Source organism: Dipteris shenzhenensis, chromosome 10 (genome assembly GCF_047967505.1).
Source record: "Dipteris shenzhenensis isolate YYH24624 ecotype China chromosome 10, Dip_SZ_1.0, whole genome shotgun sequence".
Taxonomy (NCBI): domain Eukaryota; kingdom Viridiplantae; phylum Streptophyta; class Polypodiopsida; order Gleicheniales; family Dipteridaceae; genus Dipteris; species Dipteris shenzhenensis.
This window is the reverse complement of record NC_141605.1, coordinates 4574543-4594951: the sequence shown is the minus strand read 5'-3', so window position 1 is coordinate 4594951 and position 20409 is coordinate 4574543. Positions and strand designations below refer to the sequence as shown.

General features: G+C 45.5%; 1 protein-coding gene and 1 pseudogene across 1 annotated transcript; one reads left to right on the top strand and one right to left on the bottom strand.

Moving 5' to 3' along the window:
* The first annotated feature begins 214 nt into the window (after positions 1-214).
* On the top strand, positions 215-550 carry LOC147897294 (uncharacterized). Its single transcript, XM_087380845.1, has one exon. The coding sequence runs from the start codon at positions 215-217 to the stop codon at positions 548-550; it is 336 nt and encodes a 111-aa protein (XP_087236971.1).
* Positions 551-6886: 6336 nt separating this feature from the next.
* LOC147897293 (uncharacterized) lies at positions 6887-17547 on the bottom strand (annotated as a pseudogene).
* Between the last annotated feature and the right edge of the window lie 2862 nt (positions 17548-20409).

Sequence of the window (20409 nt, the reverse complement as noted above, 5' to 3'; positions counted from 1 at the left end):
AGGTTGCTGTGTTCCCCAGTACAGAGATTCTGAGAAATGCACGCCAGTTTTTGGTTGCTATGTTTATGCATATTGTCAATTGAAGTGACTTGTGGTTGCTTGCCACTTCCCATGTGAGGCATCAGTTTTTTGGAAGTGTAAAAGTTTTTACTGTTCGCCCTTATGAGGCATATTCTATATTTCAAGTTGAAGTTGCAGTTGCAGACTTGCCAAAATGTATGAGAATTTGTATACCATTGTCAACGAGAAGCTGGACAAGGATAACTTCCCAATATGGAAGTTCAGGATGACAAACTTCCTCATGGGAAAGGGAGTTTGGTCATATATCAATGGCATTGAGCAAGAACCATTCTTGCTTGTTGTGCCTAGTGCGCTTACTGCTGTTGAGCTAAAGGCCTATAAGGAATGGCATGAAGTCTCCAAGAAAATCATGTATTGGCTGCCTGTCAGCGTATCAGAGGACATGATTGTGCACATACAGGACACAGAGACGCCTAAAGAAGCATGGGATACCTTGGTGAAGCTGTATAGAACCAATACCAATGCTTGAAAGATGCAACTCAAACATGAGTTGCATAATGTGTAGAGAGGAAGGTTGAACATCAATGACTATTCCATGAAGGTTAAAGGCCTTGCAGATTCTCTTGGCTCAATTGGAGCACCTGTTGATGATGAGGACTTGGTGTTTGTGACCTTGAATGGTCCAGGGAAGGATTATGCATAGTTCCGGACATCCATTGGAGTCCGTGAGGCATTCCCTGATTTTCAGGAACTGATTGCTCTCTTGTTAAGTGAAGAGCAAAGAAATGGTGGTTCTTCATCCATAGGTACCTCTCAAGAATCTGTCCTCTATTCAAATGCAGGAAGAGGCCATTTTGGTGGTCGATCAAGAAATCAAAACCAACAGCACCAACATGAAAACCAGTCCTATGGAGGAGGACGTGATAACTCTAGAGGAAGCGGGAGCCAAAGAGGGCGTGATTCATGGCAAAGGAACCATCAATTGACCCTGAAGATCTTGAAACACAACAAAAAGACCGTTGCACTTATAACACCCTAACTTCCACCTACTTAAGCTCCACTTCACATAACATACATGCATCCAACACCTCAACTAACCCACCCACCCACCCTTCACACACACACACCACAAAGCCTGAGACAACATTGGAAGAGCTACAGCAGGTTGCCAGGTCTAGCAAAGGGAAAGAACCAGTTCTTAATGCAAATCTGATGGAAGATATTCTCAAACCCACCCTCCTTACCGAAACCACGAAAGACATTCCAAGCACTTCCGACATGCCAGAGGTGGAACAACCCTTTCCCCTGGATGATGATGAGACACTCGCAAAACCTCCAGGAATAACAGATTCAAAATGGCATCAAGTCCTCACATCATTCTAGGTATTCAATGACATAACAGATCTCAGCAGGTGGAAAGGGAAGCTTATCAGCTACCACCTACAGATGGAACATGTGATGGAAGTGCGAGCATTCACGCCGCTTGTTGAATAGAGCTACAAGAAGTGGAAGGCCAAACACCCCAAGAAGACACGAGGAGGATTTGATATCCTCATGTACCATAAGGTGCCCGTCAACAACAATGATGTAGGGTTGCAACCCAAGTGGCGGATCCTGTTCCTGACCCCACTTGCTCGAAAATCTACTGTTGTGCCCCCATTCCAAGAAGAATCCACCCCACCTACATGCCAATCTATTGATGGTGGAGGTGGGAAGAATTCTGTAAACTGAGAGCAAATGATCCTAATGTGCAGTATATTTTCCCACGATTTTGCTTTCCCAAGTGCCTCACCACCAGCGGCCTCGTCACACAAATGAAGATCTTCAACGAGAAATACGCTACGATGCCCGATCCGGTGGTGGTGGCCTCTGTCCACTTCTTTCAGCTTCTCATAATAATATTATAGGATGTACCAAACTATGCACATCATATACGAACCTTCGAAGACATGGACACAAGATTTTGGCCTCGCTATAACCTTTTTCGCATCTCCCAATGACTACTTGACCACCATATCATCATCTCGGGGGCCTAGACAAGCAACATACTCCACCTTCCTTGATCCAAGGATGAACCAACTGTAGGGAGAGGGCATGTTAACCCCAACGGATTAACGGGAGTAGCCTACCAACATAAGGAGCTAGAACAAGCACAAAGAATACCTTGGTGTCCCAAGGAACCAAGAGTCATGCATTAATGCCATGTTAGGGTTAGCCCTCCCTTAAAAAAATGGAATGTAAATACATGACAAAGTCCACGGAACCATCTAGGACTAGGCCCAATCTATTCTAGATATGAGAGCAAGTCATAGCCGCAGACGGAGTCCAATTTGTACCCCAAATAGGCATTCTAGAAGAATTAGGTCTAGGAAGGATTTTAGGGTTAGCCCTCCCTGCAAAAGGTGGAGCGTATGAATCGCAAAAGGTGTTGACTTTGGTCTTAACTTGTTGTTTGCTTGAGGAAGTAGAGGCAAGATCCTTGCTCCAACCTTGGTGTCTTTCCTCTTGCTCCCTCTTGCCCTTCTTTTGTGCCACGTTACGATCTTCCCCTTCACCACACTTCACGCTTCTCTCCCCCTCTGTCTCCTTCTCTCCCCCCTCTTCTCATCTTGTGGACACACGATTGCAACAACCTGGGAGCCACAATTGATGACCGTGGACGGCATTCCTCTTGCATTGCTCACTACCATGAGTTGCTTGGAGGTTGAGCTCTCCATCAGCACATCCCAACATCCCCAAACAACACGTTAGGTCCGTCGACCGTAACATTGTGTAGATGGGCGAGCAGGTTTGGGGTGATGATGTTGTGTATGTTTGCTGGATCCACCCTTGTGAGGAACCTAAGAGCCCGTGCAGGATTCACAAGTTCTGGTTTTACAATCTCTTCGAAGGGGATGCCGCCTTTGTGTCGATGTCAGTTGTAAGCCACAACCCCTTCGAGCTTCTTATCGAGTGATCTGAAGTGCCGAAAGGGCTCTCAGACCACTGGAAAGTTGTACACGTTGCATACCGCATTGATGTTTAGGCTTAGTTGGTGAATGTTGCCATCGCTATCCTCGACATAAGTGGTGTTGGTGTTAAGGTTGAAGTGGTTGACAAATTGCGACACCGCCTTCATGTCGAGGTAGCATGGCAACTTATACGTTAAGGTACTCAGGCCCAACTCCTGAAGGTGTGATTGGACTTCGGGATCCTCCAATGCCTTGTAGCAATTGCTGCTGTGGTATTGTATCTTGAAGTCGGCAGTTGCATGGTACCGGTACTTCGAATGGACAACGACTCCATCCAAGGCTTCTACCCATTGAGGACCAAGGGGTGAGGTGGTGGAAGCCTGGATGGAGTGTTCGGAGTGTACTATCGGGGGTGCTGGATTGTCTCCCCTTCTTCTTTTCCGAGCTTGCCGAGTTGTAGAGTGTTGAGGAGAGGGGGTGTTCTGTTGGGGTGGCTCATCTTCAGTAGCCTGTTCAGAGGGTTTGTCGGACATCGTTCGTGAAGGTGAGATGTGGCTCTTGGGGTGTCTTTGGGAGGGTGGAGGCGATTTATTGTTCGAAGTCAAACCAAAAGTTGTCGGCCATGGTTTTTAGCGACAGTTGCATGGTACCGGTACTTCGAATGGACGACGGCTCCATCCAAGGCTTCTACCCATTGAGGACCGAGGGGTGAGGTGGTGGAAGCCTGGATGGAGTGTTCAGAGTGTACTGTCAGGGGTGCTGGATCGTCTCTCCTTCTTTTTCGAGCTTGCCGGGATGTAGAGTGTTGAGTAGAGGGGGTGGTTTGTTGGGGTGGCTCATCTTCAGTGGCCTATCCAGAGGGTTTTTCAGACATCGTTCGTGAAGGAGAGATGTGGCTCTTGGGGTGTCTTTGGGAGGGTGGAGGCAATTTCTTGTTCAAAGTCAAACCAAAAGTCGTCGGCCATGGTTTTTAGCAGGGAGTCGACTGAATCTTCTGACACCGAGGACATCTACGGTTTCCTGTGTGTGAATTAGGGTGAGGGGGGGTTGTTTAGGCAGTTGGTTAAGTGTTGAAAATATTAGTTAATTTTTTGTGAAATTTTGGTAGAATTCTGTTACGACTGGTAAGGCAACATCCTGTGCTCCTGCCCCTTTATAGACCCCCAGCCGCGGTAAGACAATGCCCTGCTTGCCTGGGCTGAATTTTTGACCAACTTTGATTTTGACTCTGGCGAGCCTGGGTTGCATTCTTCTGACATTCTTCTGTGTGATCCAGCATGTGGATTGAACTTCAATGCATTGGCAATAATCACAGGTTTACCTCTTGGACTTGAACGGTTATGGCAACAACTTGAATAAATGATGCTGCAACCTGATCTTGATAGTGATTCATGGACAATGATGAAGATCCGACATGCCGGGAATCCTCATTTTGCACCAACCCTCTATCAAAAGTGCACCACCGCGAATCATTGGACATTAGCAGCTAAGGCAACGGCCTAATATGAATGTCTTCATGTAGACTGGATTGCACTCTGTGGATTGGCAATTGGGTGCCAAGGGGTGAATGTCATATAGGGCACTGTCTTAGGCTAAGACAGTGCTCTGGCTGACCTGGGGCACTTTAGCTCAATCAATTGGGCTTCTAGATGCTTGATGGGTACCTGCATGATTAATAACAGCCCAATGGTACCATCATCTTGCTGACATGATAGCTGAACCAAGTAATCGTGGACATTAGCCGTAACGCAGCGAACCTATCGTTGTTTGATCCCTTGGGTGCCTTGGTCAGCTCCGAGGTGTTTTTCTTTGTTGTATTATCCTGTCGAACCCTTGACGGTTGACAAGTGGGTCTGGAGGGGCAGAAGCACACATGGCATTATCTTAGGCTAAGATCGTGCCCTAATTGGTTTGGGGGCTTCCTGGCTAACTATGCAGCTTTCCTAGCTTGAATTCCACCTGAATGTGACTTCTGGGTACCTTGGTTGACCTACAGGTGTCTTGGTGTTGATTTCCCAGCCATTAGGGCTAAGACACTGCCCTAAGTGAACTTGGCTATTTGTGGAGGGCCCTACTGGCATTTGGCTTCATGAATGAGTTTTACCAACCCGAGAATTGACTTGGGAAATGTTGGTGGAGCCGAATGGGGCCAGTGCACATAGTAGGGCATTGTCTTAGCCCTATGGTAGTAGCTTGGTATGCATCTGGGTGTTGGTGGGGTATTTGGTGCCGTGTGAAGCCCTGTTGATGTTTCTTTAGCATAATGAGGGGCGTCCATGGTGTTGTTGGTGTCAGATAGGGGTGGGGTGCATTAGGGCGTTGTCTTAGCCCTAAGGCAGTGGCCTATTGGAAGGGGGCCTTGGTGACTAAGTGTTGGACTTTTGAGGGACTCCTGGCAGCTGAGGCATACTAGGTGACCCTTGGAATGACCTTGGTTTGATTGAATTTGCCATATTTCTTGACTGTGAAGGACTTGACTTTTTGACTGGAATTGGGGCAATTGGCTTACCTGTGAGGTGAATTTGACGGAAGTGAAGTACTAGGGGTGACATTGGCCTTGTGCGGCATTCACTTGGATTGGCAATTGACTCAAAAGGGGGTTGAACCGGATAGGGCACTGCCTTAGCCTATAAGGTAGCAGCCTGCTGTGCTTGGCCCGTTTTGGGGGTAGTTGGGGTATGAGTGGCTCAGGTTACTGATTTTGACCATGGCTAGACTGTGGTATGCTCAAATGACATGACAGGGCTCTTGCTAAGGGTAAGTGATTGTGCAAGGATGATGGGTGAGTGTTGATTGCCTAGGGACCTAGACTTGACTCCATCCCCTGACCGTTGTTTGATTCAATCCCTATAAAATGACTTTATTGTCTTGACCCATGTAGCCATAGCATTGCCTTGAATTTACGATGGTAGCAACACTGTATACCTTATGGATATCCATGAGTAGGCATGCAGCTTACCAGCCAGTTGCTCTGTTATCGTCACTTGCGGCCGTTGCTTCGATGTGTCAAGGATCACCCTTGGTGGTGTAGCATTTTCTTCACGTGGTAACAAGGTGACCTTAGGCTCCACTTTCTTCATTGTCTCAGCAGGTTCTTGTGGGACTACTCCTTTTTTCAGAGTAGGTTCTTGTGGTTCTGCCGATGTTGTCATCATTGAAGTTGCTTCTTCTTCTTTAGCCACATGGCCATCCTAGCAGGTTCTTGTGTGGCTGTTTGTATGGATGGCGGGACCATGAAGTTTCTTTTTGCTGATGTCGAGGACTCATGCATAGGTTCTTGTGGTACCATCCTTCTTTTTGGAATAGGTTCTTGTGTGACTATGGCATGTTCCTTTCCTTGAAGGGCAGGTCTACCTTCACTCCCTTGGGCACCCATCTCTTTGTTAGTACAGATGTATCTTGTGGACGAAGAGGTGTTGGAGCAGGTTGATCCTTGGGGCTCATTGTTCTTGGGACCCAAATACATGTGTTGCCTTGGTAGTATCCTTGGGCCTGGAGTAGCGACTTTGCTACCCACCTTCGTTTGATCTTGGGGCACCACCATCTTAGGTGTGGGTTGAACCCTTCTTCATTGTCGCGGTGTAGCAGGTGGTGGTACCTTAGTTCTTCTTTTGGGAATCCAAACTACTTCGTGGTCGACCTAACTATGGAGTAGATCCTTATGGACCCATACCTTGGAAACCTATTGTCGACTAATTGGGGAGGATTTGGTGCCTTGGGTTTGGAAGTTGTTGTAGAGGACGATGATGTGGTAGGAGGGGGAATTGGTTCCGGCTCCCTGGGCTTGTCATAGGCAAACAACAGAATGGTAATTGTCCCTTTTGAAAAGGACATTGTGACGGTCCTCCTACTCCATTTGATGTTGTGAATGGAGGTCAGCTTCATCCAAGCTCTCCCTAAAACGTCTTGCTCTATCATGGTGGTAGCTGCAGGCATCACATAAAATTTACACAATATCGCATTTTTCTTAACACAAGCATACATATTTATAAATCTGAGAGTTTGGGTTTGATGACCATCCACCACGATGACCTTTGTATTATTTGGGGTTAGGGTTACCTCATTGAAGCGTTGCCTAACCTCATATGAAATGATGTTGTGGCTTTCCCCTCCATCCAACATGGCCTTCGCGAATGTCTTTTGACCTTGCACTTGCAATCCAAGTGTTATGTGTGTGGGTTCTATATATTCATCATCCTCTTTCAGGTTTGTGACAATAGCCATATTGATCGTGATGGGTCTTTTACCCTTTTGTTTGGCTATGTGTTCCTTAGCTGCTTCTTGGGCTCGTTTCTTGAGGAGTTGCAACTCCTTTTTCCCTTTTACCCTATGGATCGCTTGAAGGGTCTCTTGAGTGAGCGGTCCGTAGTACCGCTTGAGCTTACTTCCATTAATGTATCCTTCAAGTTTGACACCATCTAGGGTGGCGATCCTGACTGTTGACCCTTGGGGGTGATTTTTGTTATACGATAAGGACCCATGCCCCTATAGTTCAATTTGCACTTAGTGTTATGAACACTAAAAAGTAGGGCAAGGTTTCCTACCTTGAGATCCTTTTTCTTAAGATTATGGGCAAACCATCGCTTTTGACACGCTTTCTCAACGGTTGATCTAAGGTGGGTCTCTTCTAGCTTTTCCAAGTCCACTAATCTTTCTACCAGGGCATCTTTAGTAAGGTGTTCCCTTACTGCTACTCTCAAACTTGGGACAAGGAATTCCATGGGCATGACCGCCTGTAGCCCAAAGGCTAGGCTGAAAGCGGTGCAATTGGTAGACAATTTGTAGGTTGTATGGTACACCCACAAGGCTGCAATGAGCTTGTGGTCCCGGTCACTTCGACTGCCTCCTACTATTCTGGTCATGATAAGGCACATAGTTTTGTTTGAGCTTTCCGCTACGTTGTTTTCTTGTGGATAATATGGTGTGGACTTCCAATGGACCACCATGAATTCATTAAACAAGATTGAAATCACTTCATTGATGAAGTGTGTGCCTCTGTCGCTCATAATCTCCAAGGGGCAGCCATAGTGAGTGATGACGTTCTCATAAAGGAATGGCAGTGCTATGGGCATCTGCTTTCCTTGTTGCCTTAGCTTCTACCCATTTGGTGAAGTAGTCCGTGGCCATTATGATATATCAGACTCCTGTTGACCTTGCGGCAGACTAATTGGTCCTACAAAATTGATGCCCCATTTCACGAATGGTTGGTCGGCCAATATGGCAATTAAGGGCATTTTATCTTGTACATGTGGTATTTTCGAGCTTTGGCAAGGATCATAACATTTCATGAACTCAACAGCATCACTAAAGAGTGTTGGCCACCACAATCCGACATGCATCATTTTTTGAGCTATTGTATCAACCATGAAGTGTCCTTCGATAATACCTAAGTGGGCTTCTTCGTAGACGTCTACAAATTCATCCTCTCGAACATATCGTCTCAAGATTTCGAGGAAGTCACTTTCACCTTTCTTCACAACATACACAAGAGAGGAGACTCAAGATGGAGGCTGAAGTATCTTCTTCTTCTTATTGCAAATAGCACACAAAAACATAACAATAATAGAGTGGGTATACCCTATATGTCTATCCCTAAAGTACACAGTTCATGTGTGAACCAAAACCAAGATATGTGGCTAGCTAACTATGCCACAACTACAACTACCCATGTTGGTGACATAAATGATAATCACCTAGGAGATACATCAGGGGTGGAGCTTGATATCTCAACACTCCCCCTCAAGCTCAAATCCAACTCAAGTACACCAAGCAAGCTTCTGAATCTATGAAGCTTCTCTGTACCCAATTCCATTGTAAAGACATCAGCCACCTGATCCTCGGTGCTGACATACTGAAGATCAAACTCACCTGTTAGAACCTTCTCCCTCACAAAGTGATAGTGCACCTCAATGTGCTTTGTTCTAGCATGATAGATTGGGTTATTAGCCAGCATAATGATGCTAATGTTGTCACAATAAATGACAACTTCTCCCTGCACTGACTGTCCCATATTTGCAAGTAGCTTCTGTAACCAAGCCACCTCACATGCAGCCATAGCCGCACCTTTGTGCTAGACAAGGCAATTGTCGATTGCTTCTTGCTGCTCCAACTGATTGCAACACTCCACTACTCACTTGCAATTTGTGAGTGGAAGGGTTATAACACTGATACCCTTTCTGCTGCAGAGAATACCTAATAAAGATGCACTTTTTTGCTTTTGGATCCAGCTTTTTTCTGTTCTCATCAAGAATATGAACATAAGCTATGCAACCAAATACTTTCAAATGAGAAATATCTAGTTTCGTGCCTGTAAACATTTCTTCAGGCGTCATGCCATGGACAACTGCAGTTGGGGTTCTATTCATAATTTAAACAATAGTTTGTACTTCTTTAGCCCAATAGTAATCTGGCATATTCTTCTCATTGAGCAATGCACGCCTAACTTCTACAAAATGCCTGTTTTTTCTTTCTACAACGCCATTTTGCTGAGGAGTGGATTTGCATGAGTATTTCCTTTGAATACCATGTTCACGTAGATATTCACTAAATTCAGTAGAGAAATATTATCCCCCTCCATCAGATCTTAGCAACTTAATTTTTAGCCTTGTTTCATTTTCAACCATAGCCTTAAAGCTCTTGAAATGGTTGAACACTTCACTTTTCTTTTTCATGAAGTAGACCCACATCTTCCTTGAGTAATCATCAATGAAGCTGACATAAGACTTACAACCTGTAAGAGTTGGTGTCATGGCATACCACACATCAGAATGAATAACCTCAAGGGCTCCCTTACATCAGAAATAGGTGGGAGGAGAGATTGCCTTGCTTACAATAGAGATTAGAGAGTGCTAAGGAAAGCACCGTGCATCGCGTCAGGTTTTAGTTTTGACCCACAGCATCGCTATATAGTGATGTTTTTAATTAAAAACATCGCTATATAGCGATGGAACAGATCGAAACATCGCTATATAGCGATGCTTTAAGACACTTTATGTTCTAAGTTAAAAAAGAAGCTCATAGATGCTATTTTATAACTGTTAATATATTTCCTTGCAACTTATGTTGTGATTTTATAAGTGTAGATGGAAGGGATGAGTGGAATCTCATCCGATGGTGCACCAATGCCCGGGAGCACAAAGTGGCTTACGGAGAGGTTATACTATCATTGCACTCATTGCAAGCGAGAAGTACGACATCAACGTCGTATTATCATGCGCCACTTGTGGACATATGGGGAGGAGCCCAAACCAGTACCCACTGTTGGTGTTGCACGTGTTGATGGATTATCAGTAAGTCAAAGCTATTTAAGTTCGCGGTTAATATTGGATACCAGGAAATACAAGATCTTATATTTACACGAAATCTTAAAATAGGATGAGGAGGCTGACGAGGGTACGCATATACCTTCACACTTTGAGCAAGACTATAGTCTCCCAGATGATGACGAGGGTGTAACATGGAAACAGTCGCCTAGCTTGCTTTCCAAATTGGTAGGCCTCACACACTCTATGCATAGTGCTCACTTTGAACTTAGGCAATCCTGCCATAATATTCTACATCTTCATAGATTTCAGCCTTTGTACATTCATGTGCCCAATGCACTTGTGCCATATTTCAATATCTGCAATGACACCTTTTCCATGCACAAACATAGTAGCTTCCACCTTAGGCATGTTAACATCCAAGGTAAACATTCTGCCATTTTTGTTGCCTTTTGTGACCAAGCGACACTGATTTTTCATGTCCTCAACAAAGCATCCATCAAGGTTAAATCTAACCTACTATTAGATATCAATGCTCCACTCTCGTGTAACTACGTGAGAACCAGCTAACTCTACTTGTAAGCCCCCCATATGAGGAGAAGGCATTTGAGTAGCTCGGTTATCCAGTAGGTCCTGGTTTGGACACCAGATGGGGGCCATGTGTGGCCTAATGGCTGGACAGCTTCAGATAGAGTTGGCACACCGCCAACTAGGCTACATGCAAGTGTGGGAAGGCATCCCTTGACTAACCGCACTGAGGGTAGACAGAGCATTTCCCGGGGCAGCCCACTCTAGGGTTGCGGGGCCCGTTTGGAGCCTCAGATGATCCCGGATGGCTCTGGGCCGAACGGAGACCATAGGTTAGTTGCTCTGTTTTGTGCACCAATTCTATCATATGGTCGGTGGCCTATTTCGGGACTGACCCTCAGTTGACCGTTTTGGGCGGATTGGGTCGGTCACCCAATTGAGCCTAACCGACTACGACTGGTGGCTATATAAGAGCAAGCTCGTGAAGCCCATTTTATCACTGGCTACAGCAACCCTGATTCCTTAGCATCCAGCCTCCGTCTTCTACTATTTCTAGCACACCATCGAAGCTTCTTTCATAGGAGCGCATGGTTGGGAGGCAGCGCCATCTATTGTATCAGTTCTACAGTAATCAAATTTTTGATTCTCCATACTATCTTGTTTTCTCTCTTGCGTACGAGATCCTGTTATCTATTGAGCACAGACATTGTATTATTTTCTTACATGGTATCAGAACCTGGACTCTAGCAAGAAGATTTGGTAGTGTGTTTTTGTTTGCGAGCAGATTGTGAGAGATGGCCCACCCCGCAAGACTACGAATCCCACCGTTCAATGAAAGCAAAAAGTTGGACGACTCTAACTATCCACTCTGGAAGTTCAAGATGAAGACCATCCTAAGCGCATACGAGCTTTGGGACACTGCTACTGGGATGGACGTGAGGCCAGTTGCCAGACCAGCCAATGCAGGACAACCCAACTGCGGATGAGATTCTCGCATGGACAAGAAGAAATGCAGATGCGTTGTGTTCTATTGTCTGCAGTGTTAGTGATTCCATCATGGCGTTAATTCAACATGTCACCACAGCGGAGGAGGCATGGACGGTCTTCAAAAATCAGTACGAGACCACGAATCAGACATGGATTCAGAATCTGGAGACTCAACTCGCAAACGAGAAGTTGTCTGAGTGTGAAGTGGCAGAGAAGTTCATCACCAGGGTGAAGAATCTGCGCGATCAAATGACTGCGATTGGCATCACCATCACCAGCAAGAATCTAGCATGAAGGTGCATATGGATTCTCCCACCAAAGTACAACGGTCTTGTTACGGCACTAAATACGCAGAATAGAAATTCACCCCTCAACTTTAAGGATTTCAGCGCGATGCTTCTGGAGGAGGAGATGTGTCAAAAGATGAGGACTGGAGAAGATTCGGCTTTCTAGACCCGATCAAAGAAAGGTAAGGGTAAGGACTCTGGTAACCCATCTTCTTCTGATGATAAAAAGAGAAAGAAGAAGATCAAGTGCTTCTATTGCAACAAGGCAGGGCACAAGCAAAATGAGTGCCGAAAGAAGATTGCAAATGAGAAAAACAGAGTAAAGAAAGAGTCTAGCAATAGAGCGCAGGCAGCACCAATAGAGCTATTCGTAGCAATTGAGAAGATTTGCACGGAGGCAGTTCATGTACCTGCGGATGAACCGTGGATCATTGACAGGGGTGCATCGCGCCACATGACCAGTCAGAAGGATTGGTATACCTCTCTACAGCCGGTAGGGAATGACATTCTGGTAGCAGTCAGCAATGATGCAAAATGTCCAGCAAAAGGAAAAGGTATGATTGCTCTCAAGTCAGATGGAGTTGTAAAACAGATGTCTGATGTTCTTTATGTGCCAGATATCAAGAGGAATTTGTTGTCCATTTCCGCGATCACGGATCGGGACCTCAAAGTTCAATTCGATAAGAATGGTGCACAGATTCTGGATCTTCAAGGGAAGGTCATTGGTAAAGGTACACGGCGCAACAACATTTACGAACTCTCAGCTTTCAGTGCTTGAGCAGATGTGAAGAACACTAAGTTGTGGCATGAGAGGTTTGGTCATCTAAACCTTACTTCTTTGAAGGAGATGCATAAAAGTGGAATGATTGCAGACCTACTAGAAATTTCAGATTTGCCCGATGTATGTGAAGCTTGCATGATGGGCAAGCAGCATCGGCACCCCTTTCCTAAAGAGGCCAGCAGGGCAAAGGCTCGTTCACACAGACCTCTACGAAAAGATGGAGACAGAAGCTTTGGGTGGTTCCTACTACTTCATGACGCTGATCGACGACTACAGTAGAAGGATATGGATATACTTCCTAAAGACTAAAGGTGAGGCTTTTAGTAGGTTCAAGGAATGGCATGTAATGGTTGAGAAAGAAACGGGGAGGAAGGTGAAGAAGTTGAGATCAGACAGAGGTGGAGAGTTCACATCAACTGAATTCGAAAGTTACTGTAAAAGTCATGGAATCAAGAGGCAGAAACCCCTGCCACATACATCACAGCAAAATGGAGTAGCAGAATGCAAGATGCGCGTGATCTGCGAAATGGGTCGGAGTATGATGAAAGGGAAAGATTTGCCAAAGACTTTCTGGGCTGAAGCATGTAACACTGTAGTTTACATCCTAAATCATAGCTACACGAAGGCTGTGAACACTCCACTGCAAGCCTTTTTCTAATAAGAAACCTTCAACTGCACATTTCAGAGTTTTTGGATGTGACTGTTTTGTGCATGTCCCTGATGCTACCAAGACCAAATGGGAACCGAAGAGCCCGAAGTGTATTTTCTTAGGCTACAGTGAAGAGGCGAAGGGTTACCGTCTCTATAACCCTGTTACCAAGAAGGTAATAGTAAGTCACGATGTTGTCTTCTTAGAATAGCTGCATCAATTGGAGGAGGATGCTTCCTTTCCAGACAACCAGGACCAAGATATCCATCCAGTACCACCACCAACAGCAGACCGAACTCCCCCAATGGTGCTTGGGAGGATTCAAGATAAAGAAGATGAAGAAGAGCCTACAAAACCACGACGACAACAGCCATTCCCGAAGTGGGCAACTTTTGGATGGCAGAGAACCTCCAGCCATTGAGGAGGAACCATCCAAACACCGCCGGTCCAAGAGATTAGAGGAGCAAAGAAGGGCGCAGGAACACTTGGTCAACTATGCTTTGATGACAGAAGTGATCCGTGCTGATGAACCCAAGTGTCTTGAAGAGGCATAAGGTGATGATAGGTGGATGGAGGCTATGCAGTCAGAGTATGGCTCCATAATGAAGAACAACACTTGGGACCTTGTGGATCGTCCACCAAAACGCAAGGTAATTAGCACCAAGTGGGTGTACAAGACCAAGTACAAGTCCGATGGCACGTTGGATAAGTATAAGGCTTGACTCGTGGCAAAAGGATTTGCATAGGTACATGGTTTTGATTATCAGGATACTTTTGCTCCCATAGCTCGACTAACCACAATTCATAATGTTTTGGCTTTAGCTGCCCAAGGAAGTTGGCCCGTGTTTCAAATGGATGTGAAATCTGCCTTTCTGAATGAAGATCTCAAGGAGGAGGTATACGTGGAACAACCACCAGGGTTTGAGATCCCTGGTTCAGAAGGTAAAGTCTGCAAACTAAAGAAGGCACTTTATATGGACTGAAATAGGCCCCACGAGCGTAATACCAGCAAATTGATGCCTACTTTTTGCAAAATAGGTTCAAGAGGAGCCCATCTAATGCAAATTTGTATATCTTCAGAGAAGGAGGCAGGTGTATGATCATGGTCCTTTATGTGGATGACCTTGTCATAACAGGAAACCATGAAGAGGAGATCTCACAGACGAAGCATTTGCTAGGAAGAGAGTTTGAAATGACAGACCTCGGACTGATGCATTTCTGTTTGGGGATTGAAGTTTGGCAAGAGCTGAAACAGGATCTTCATTTCACAATTGAAGTATGCTGGAGAGATACTGAAGGCATTTGGCATGGCTGAGTGCAAGACAGTTGGTACCCCTATGGAGGTTGACACGAAGCTCTCAAACGAGGATTCATCACCACTGGTGGACAAAGCGAAGTACAGAAGGCTTGTGCACAGCTTGATTTACCTGTGCAACACACGGCCGGACATCAGTTTTGCGACTGGTGTAGTAAGCAAGTTTTCCAATAAGCCCCGGGAGAACCATTGGAGGACAATTATGCAGGTGCTGAAATACATCAAAGGCACACTTGATTATGGCATCACCTATACCAAGGGCAACATCTTGACCGGATTCTGTGACTTGGATTGGGCAGGAGACGTGGACAGCAGGAGATCAGTGACAAGGTACTGTTTCTCACTTGAATCTGGAGTTGTGTCATGGGTCAGCAAGAAGCAACCCACAGTTGCTCTTTCTTCTACCGAGGCCGAGTACAAATCTGCATGCTTTGCTTCTTGCAAGGCAGTGTGGTTGAGGAGGATTTTGGGGGACATGGGTGCAGTGCAGAACAAGCCTACACAGTTATCATGTGACAATCAGAGTTGCATGGTGATTGCAAAGAACCCGGTATTCCACGCTCACACAAAACACATTGAAATTCAATATCACTTTGTACGTGAGCTCATCATGGATGGAGAGGTCGACTTGGTGTACTGTCCGACTACAGAGAATGCTGCGGACATCTTCACGAAGGCTCTTGGAAGAGACTTGCTAGAGAGGCATCTTCATCGACTTGGCATTGGGCCAAAAAAGTAAGTTCACTTGCAGGTGGACATTGAGGGAGGGTGTTAGATATCAATGCTCCACTCTCGTGTAACTACGCGGGAACTAGCTAACTCTACTTGTAAGCCCCCCATATGAGGAGAAGGCATTTGAGTAGCTCGGTTATTTGGTAGGTCCTAGTTTGGACACCAGATGGGGGCCATGCATGGCCTGATGGCTGGACGGCTTCAAATAGAGTTGGCACACCGCCAACTAGGCTACATGCAAGTGTAGGAAGGCATCCCTTGACTGACCGCATTGAGGATAGACTGAGCATTTCTCGGGGCAGCCCACTCGGGTTACGGGGCCCGTTTGGAGCCTCAGATGATCCCGGATGGCTCTGGGCCGAATGGAGACCATAGGTTAGCTGCTCTGTTTTGTGCACCGACTCTATCGTATGGTCGGTGGCCTATTTCGGGACTGACCCCCAGTCGACCGTTTTGGGTGGACTGGGTCGGTCACCCAATTGAGCCTAATCGACTATGATCAGTGGCTATATAAGAGCAAGCCCGTGAAGCCCATTTCATCACTGGCTACAGCAACCTTGATTCCTTAGCATCCAGCCTCCGTCTTCTACTGTTTCCATCATGCCATCGAAGCTTCTTTCACAAGAACGCACGGTTGGGAGGCAGCGCCATCTATTGTATTAGTTCTACAATAATCAAATTTTTGATTTTCTATACTATCTTGTTTTCTCTCTTGCGTACGAGATCCTATTATCTGTTGAGCATAGACGTTGTATTATTTTCTTACACTGCAAACCCTGATCAACCATCTGGCCAACAAAGACCAAATTCTTGGTGATATTTGGAACATGAAGTACATCTTATAGGTATTTCATTTTGCCATCCTGCATAGCTAGTGGCACTTTGCCAACATGTGTAATTGGATGCGCAGTATCATCACATGTTTCAAGATAACTTGGCTTGTCTAGATTTCTAAAATCTCTAAACCACTCACCATGACTGGTCATGTGGTTAGAGGCACTTGAATCAACATATCAAACATTACTGCATTCTGCAACATATCTTGTCATGGAGTTAACCATGTGCTGCATCACGAAAAGGTGCCCATTTCTATCATCAATCTGCTTGCTGGATGATGCATAGTTGCTCTGTTGCAACTTCCCACTCTTCGTCATTCTCCTTTTAATAGCAGGTATTTTCCTTATGTCCAGGCATTCCACAATAATAACATTCGGTGTTATTATTAGATTATTCGTTCCTTTTCCATGAACCATGCCCTCTTTGGCTCCCCCTTCCTCTTTTCTTACCATGTCCTCCTCCATAGGACTAGTTTTCATGTTGTTGCTATTGGTTATGATTCCCTGATCAGCCACCAAAATGGCCTCTTCCTCTATCTCTGCCTCTACCTACATGTGAATAGAGAACAGATTCTTGAGAGGTACCTATGGATGAAAAACGACCATTTCTTTGCTCTTCACTTAACAAGAGAGCAATCAGTTCCTGAAAATCAGAAAATGTCTCACGGACTCCAATGGATGTCCAAAACTATGCATAATCCTTCCCTAGACCATTCAAGGTCATAGACACCAAGTCCTCATCATCAACACATGCTCCAATTGAGCCAAGAGAATCTGCAAGGCCTTTAACCTTCATGGAATAGTCATTGATGTTCAACCTTCCTATCTGCATATTATGCAACTCCTGCTTGAGTTGCATCTTTCGAGCATTGGTATTGGTGCTATACAGCTTCACCAAAGTATCCCATGCTTCTTTAGGCATCTCTACATCCTATATGTGCACAATCATGCCATCTGATACACTAATAGACAGCCAATACATGACTTTCCTGGAGACTTCATGCCATTCCTTATAGGCCTTCAGCTCAGCAATAGTAGGCGCAGAAGGCGAAATAGGCAAGAATGGTTCTTGCTCAGTGCCATTGATATATGACCAAACTCCCTTTCCCAAGAGGAAGTTTGTCATCCTGAACTTCCATGCTGGGAACTTATCCTTGTCAAGCTTCTCACTGACAATGGTGGACAGATTCTTAGACATTTTTGCAAGTCTACAACTGCAACTTCAACTTGAAATATAGAATACCCTCACAAGGGCGAACAACAAAAACTTTTGCACTCCCAAAACAGTGATGCTTCACAAGGGCAGTGGAAAGCATAAACTGGCCTGCGTTTCTTAGAATCTCTATACTGGGGCACACAACAACCTTTCTATTGAAACTTCTCACACAGGCGAAAAACAGGCATACACAATCAAAAATGGCCACTTCTCGAGTGCCTGCGAAAACTTTGCGATGCCAAAATGGACCCTAAAATGGTCCCAGTTTTGTCCAGCTGATGCACCCGTGCTTCACACCAAAGGGCATCTCAATTGGAGACTTCACACCTTGCACTTTTGCGACTATGTACCTACATCTGTATGCTCCCCAAAGTCCAAAAAGAAATAAGACGTTGATCCTCTTACCAGGGTATCGTGACCTGCGCTTGCCTTTGCTTGTTGCTTGAGCTCCTCACCATGAATTAAGCTCCAATACCATGAAACGATTGTGTGTGTGTGTGAGAGAGAGAGAGAGAGAGGAGAGTCACTTTCAGCTTCCTTCACAACATACACAAGAGGGGATATGCAAGATGGAGGCTGAAGTATCTTCTTCTTCTTAGTTGCAAATAGCAGACAACAAAATAACAATAAGAGAGTGGGTATACCATATATGTCTATCCCTAAAGTACATGGTTCATGTGTGAACCAAAACCAAGATACGTGGCTAGCTAACTATGCCACAACTACAACTACCCATGTTGGTAACATAAATGATAGCCACCCAGGAGATACATCAGGGGTGGAGCTTGATATCTCAACACAAACACCTGGTTGTATCCTAAAAATCCATGAAGGAAGCTGTATGCTTCCTTGCCTGCAACCCAATGCTCTGTAAAAGGGAGCGGGGAGTGATCCCAACATGTTGCTGCATTGATCTTTTTGAGATCTACGAAGACTCGTATTTTCTTATTCTTCTTTATGATGATCACTATGGATGAAACCCAATCTGTGTGCTCAATTGATTTCATAGATGAATCCCGCATCTATTAGCTTTTGGAGTTCCTCCTTAACTAGGATAGAATACTTAGGCTTCATCGGATATGGTCGTTGGCAAACTGGTTTGGCATCTTCCTTAAGAGGAATGGTGTGTTGCACCACTTCTGGCTGCACACCCTTCATGTATGTGTACTTCCAAGTGAAGATGTCCTTGAATTCCTTTAGGAGGGAAATTGATTGCTCCTCTTGTTTGGAGGTCAGATAATCTACGATGTACATCGGTTTTGGATCTTCTCACTCTTTGGCTAGGTCTACCTCCTTCACAGTGACTAGACCATTGAAGCCATGTGATTTATCTTCCACCACCGACCTCTTGGCTTGTTCGAACATAATCTTGCAGTCTTTGACCGTTTAAGATTTAAAGTGGTGCGGGACCTAATGAAGTTCTTCTTCTTTTTTAGACTCCTTTTCCTTGTTGGTTGATGCCTTCCTGGGAGAAGGTTGTTGTTTTGGGTTGCGCTTCTTAGTGCGAGCGATATGCGATTGTTCTGGCTCGAGGGCGGTAACCGAACCCACTAGTACTAGCACCCTCTTCATACTGGTTTCCTGACCAGGAGAAAACTCATGGTGGGTGGGGGTGGCACCAATATGTTTCGACCAATGCAAGTCTAATTTTACCCTGATAACTCCTCCATTTCTCTTGGAGCTCTGTGAGCTCCTCAGCTAATTCATCATTCTCAGAGGGGCTACCATGTGTTTGGACTCTAGCTCGAGGGTTGTGATTTGGGTTCCCCTTTTCTCTGGCAAGTCTATGGTTGCCAGCAGATGCATCCAATCATGGGAGAATTCTGGCTCGGGCAATGGTTCGTACCATGCGTCATCTTCATTCTCAATCTTTCTCAGGTTCCAAGGTCTTCAATGGAGCTGTTCCTTCTGAAGGTGTCCTAGTGGTGGTGTCAGACTACGTGCAACAAACAAGTGGCCACTCATCAAATGAACCGTCCAGGTCCTCATGTCCACTCTTGTAACTTGGCCATCCTTCCATAGGTAAATGTCATTTGCAAGGCAATCATGGACCAATCCCGCAGCAGCGCATATGAATGGGTGTCTAAGAATGATCTCATATGAGTTGTTATGGTTGCGAAAATCCATTACTGTGAACCAGACTCTGTAAGTGAATCCAAAGGTTTTCCCTTGAGGTCCTTTAGTACTCCCATGGGGCGAGCCGTGTTTTCATCTACAAGCTTGACCACTAGGGACTTGGGTTCTAGAGGAGGTTTGCCCCATTTTTCCCAACAATCCTCGGTCATTATGCTAACTCTGTGGCTAGAAGAGCGGCTAAACTAGTCGTGTCATGCAAGCCTTTGGATCGAGTGATCCCTAAAGAATCGGGTTCCACAAAGTCATAGAATGACATGTTGCCTTCCTCTTCTAGCTTTTGTATGACCAAGTCTTCTTCAAACATTTTGTCCATGAGGGTAAAACCCTCATTGGAGGATCATATTGCCCCCTCCTCTATGACCTTTTCCAGAGGGGGGGTGGTGGGGGCTTGGGTGTGGGGAGGATTTAAGCATCCATGGCATCCAAATCCTCTAATCCACATCCATGGCATCCAAATCCTCCATGGCTCTTTTTTAGTCTAGAAATCCTCCTAGGATTGTGATTACTAGGGGGGGCTTGGGTGAGTGTGCAATAGAATGCAATTAGGGGGTTTGGGAAGCTCCCAAACCCCCTAATCACATTCTATTGCACACATGGGTGGGAGGGGAGGGTTTAGGGTTTAGGGAGCACGAGGAAGGAAAAAGGTCATGAGTGGCAGATGAGGGGAGGTGGGGGGGCTTGGGTGAGTGGGAGATGGGGAGGGGGGGG

Bases quoted from the DNA above. Each gene is read 5' to 3' on its own strand.
- LOC147897294 (XM_087380845.1), top strand. From the start codon at position 215: ATGTATGAGAATTTGTATACCATTGTCAACGAGAAGCTGGACAAGGAT.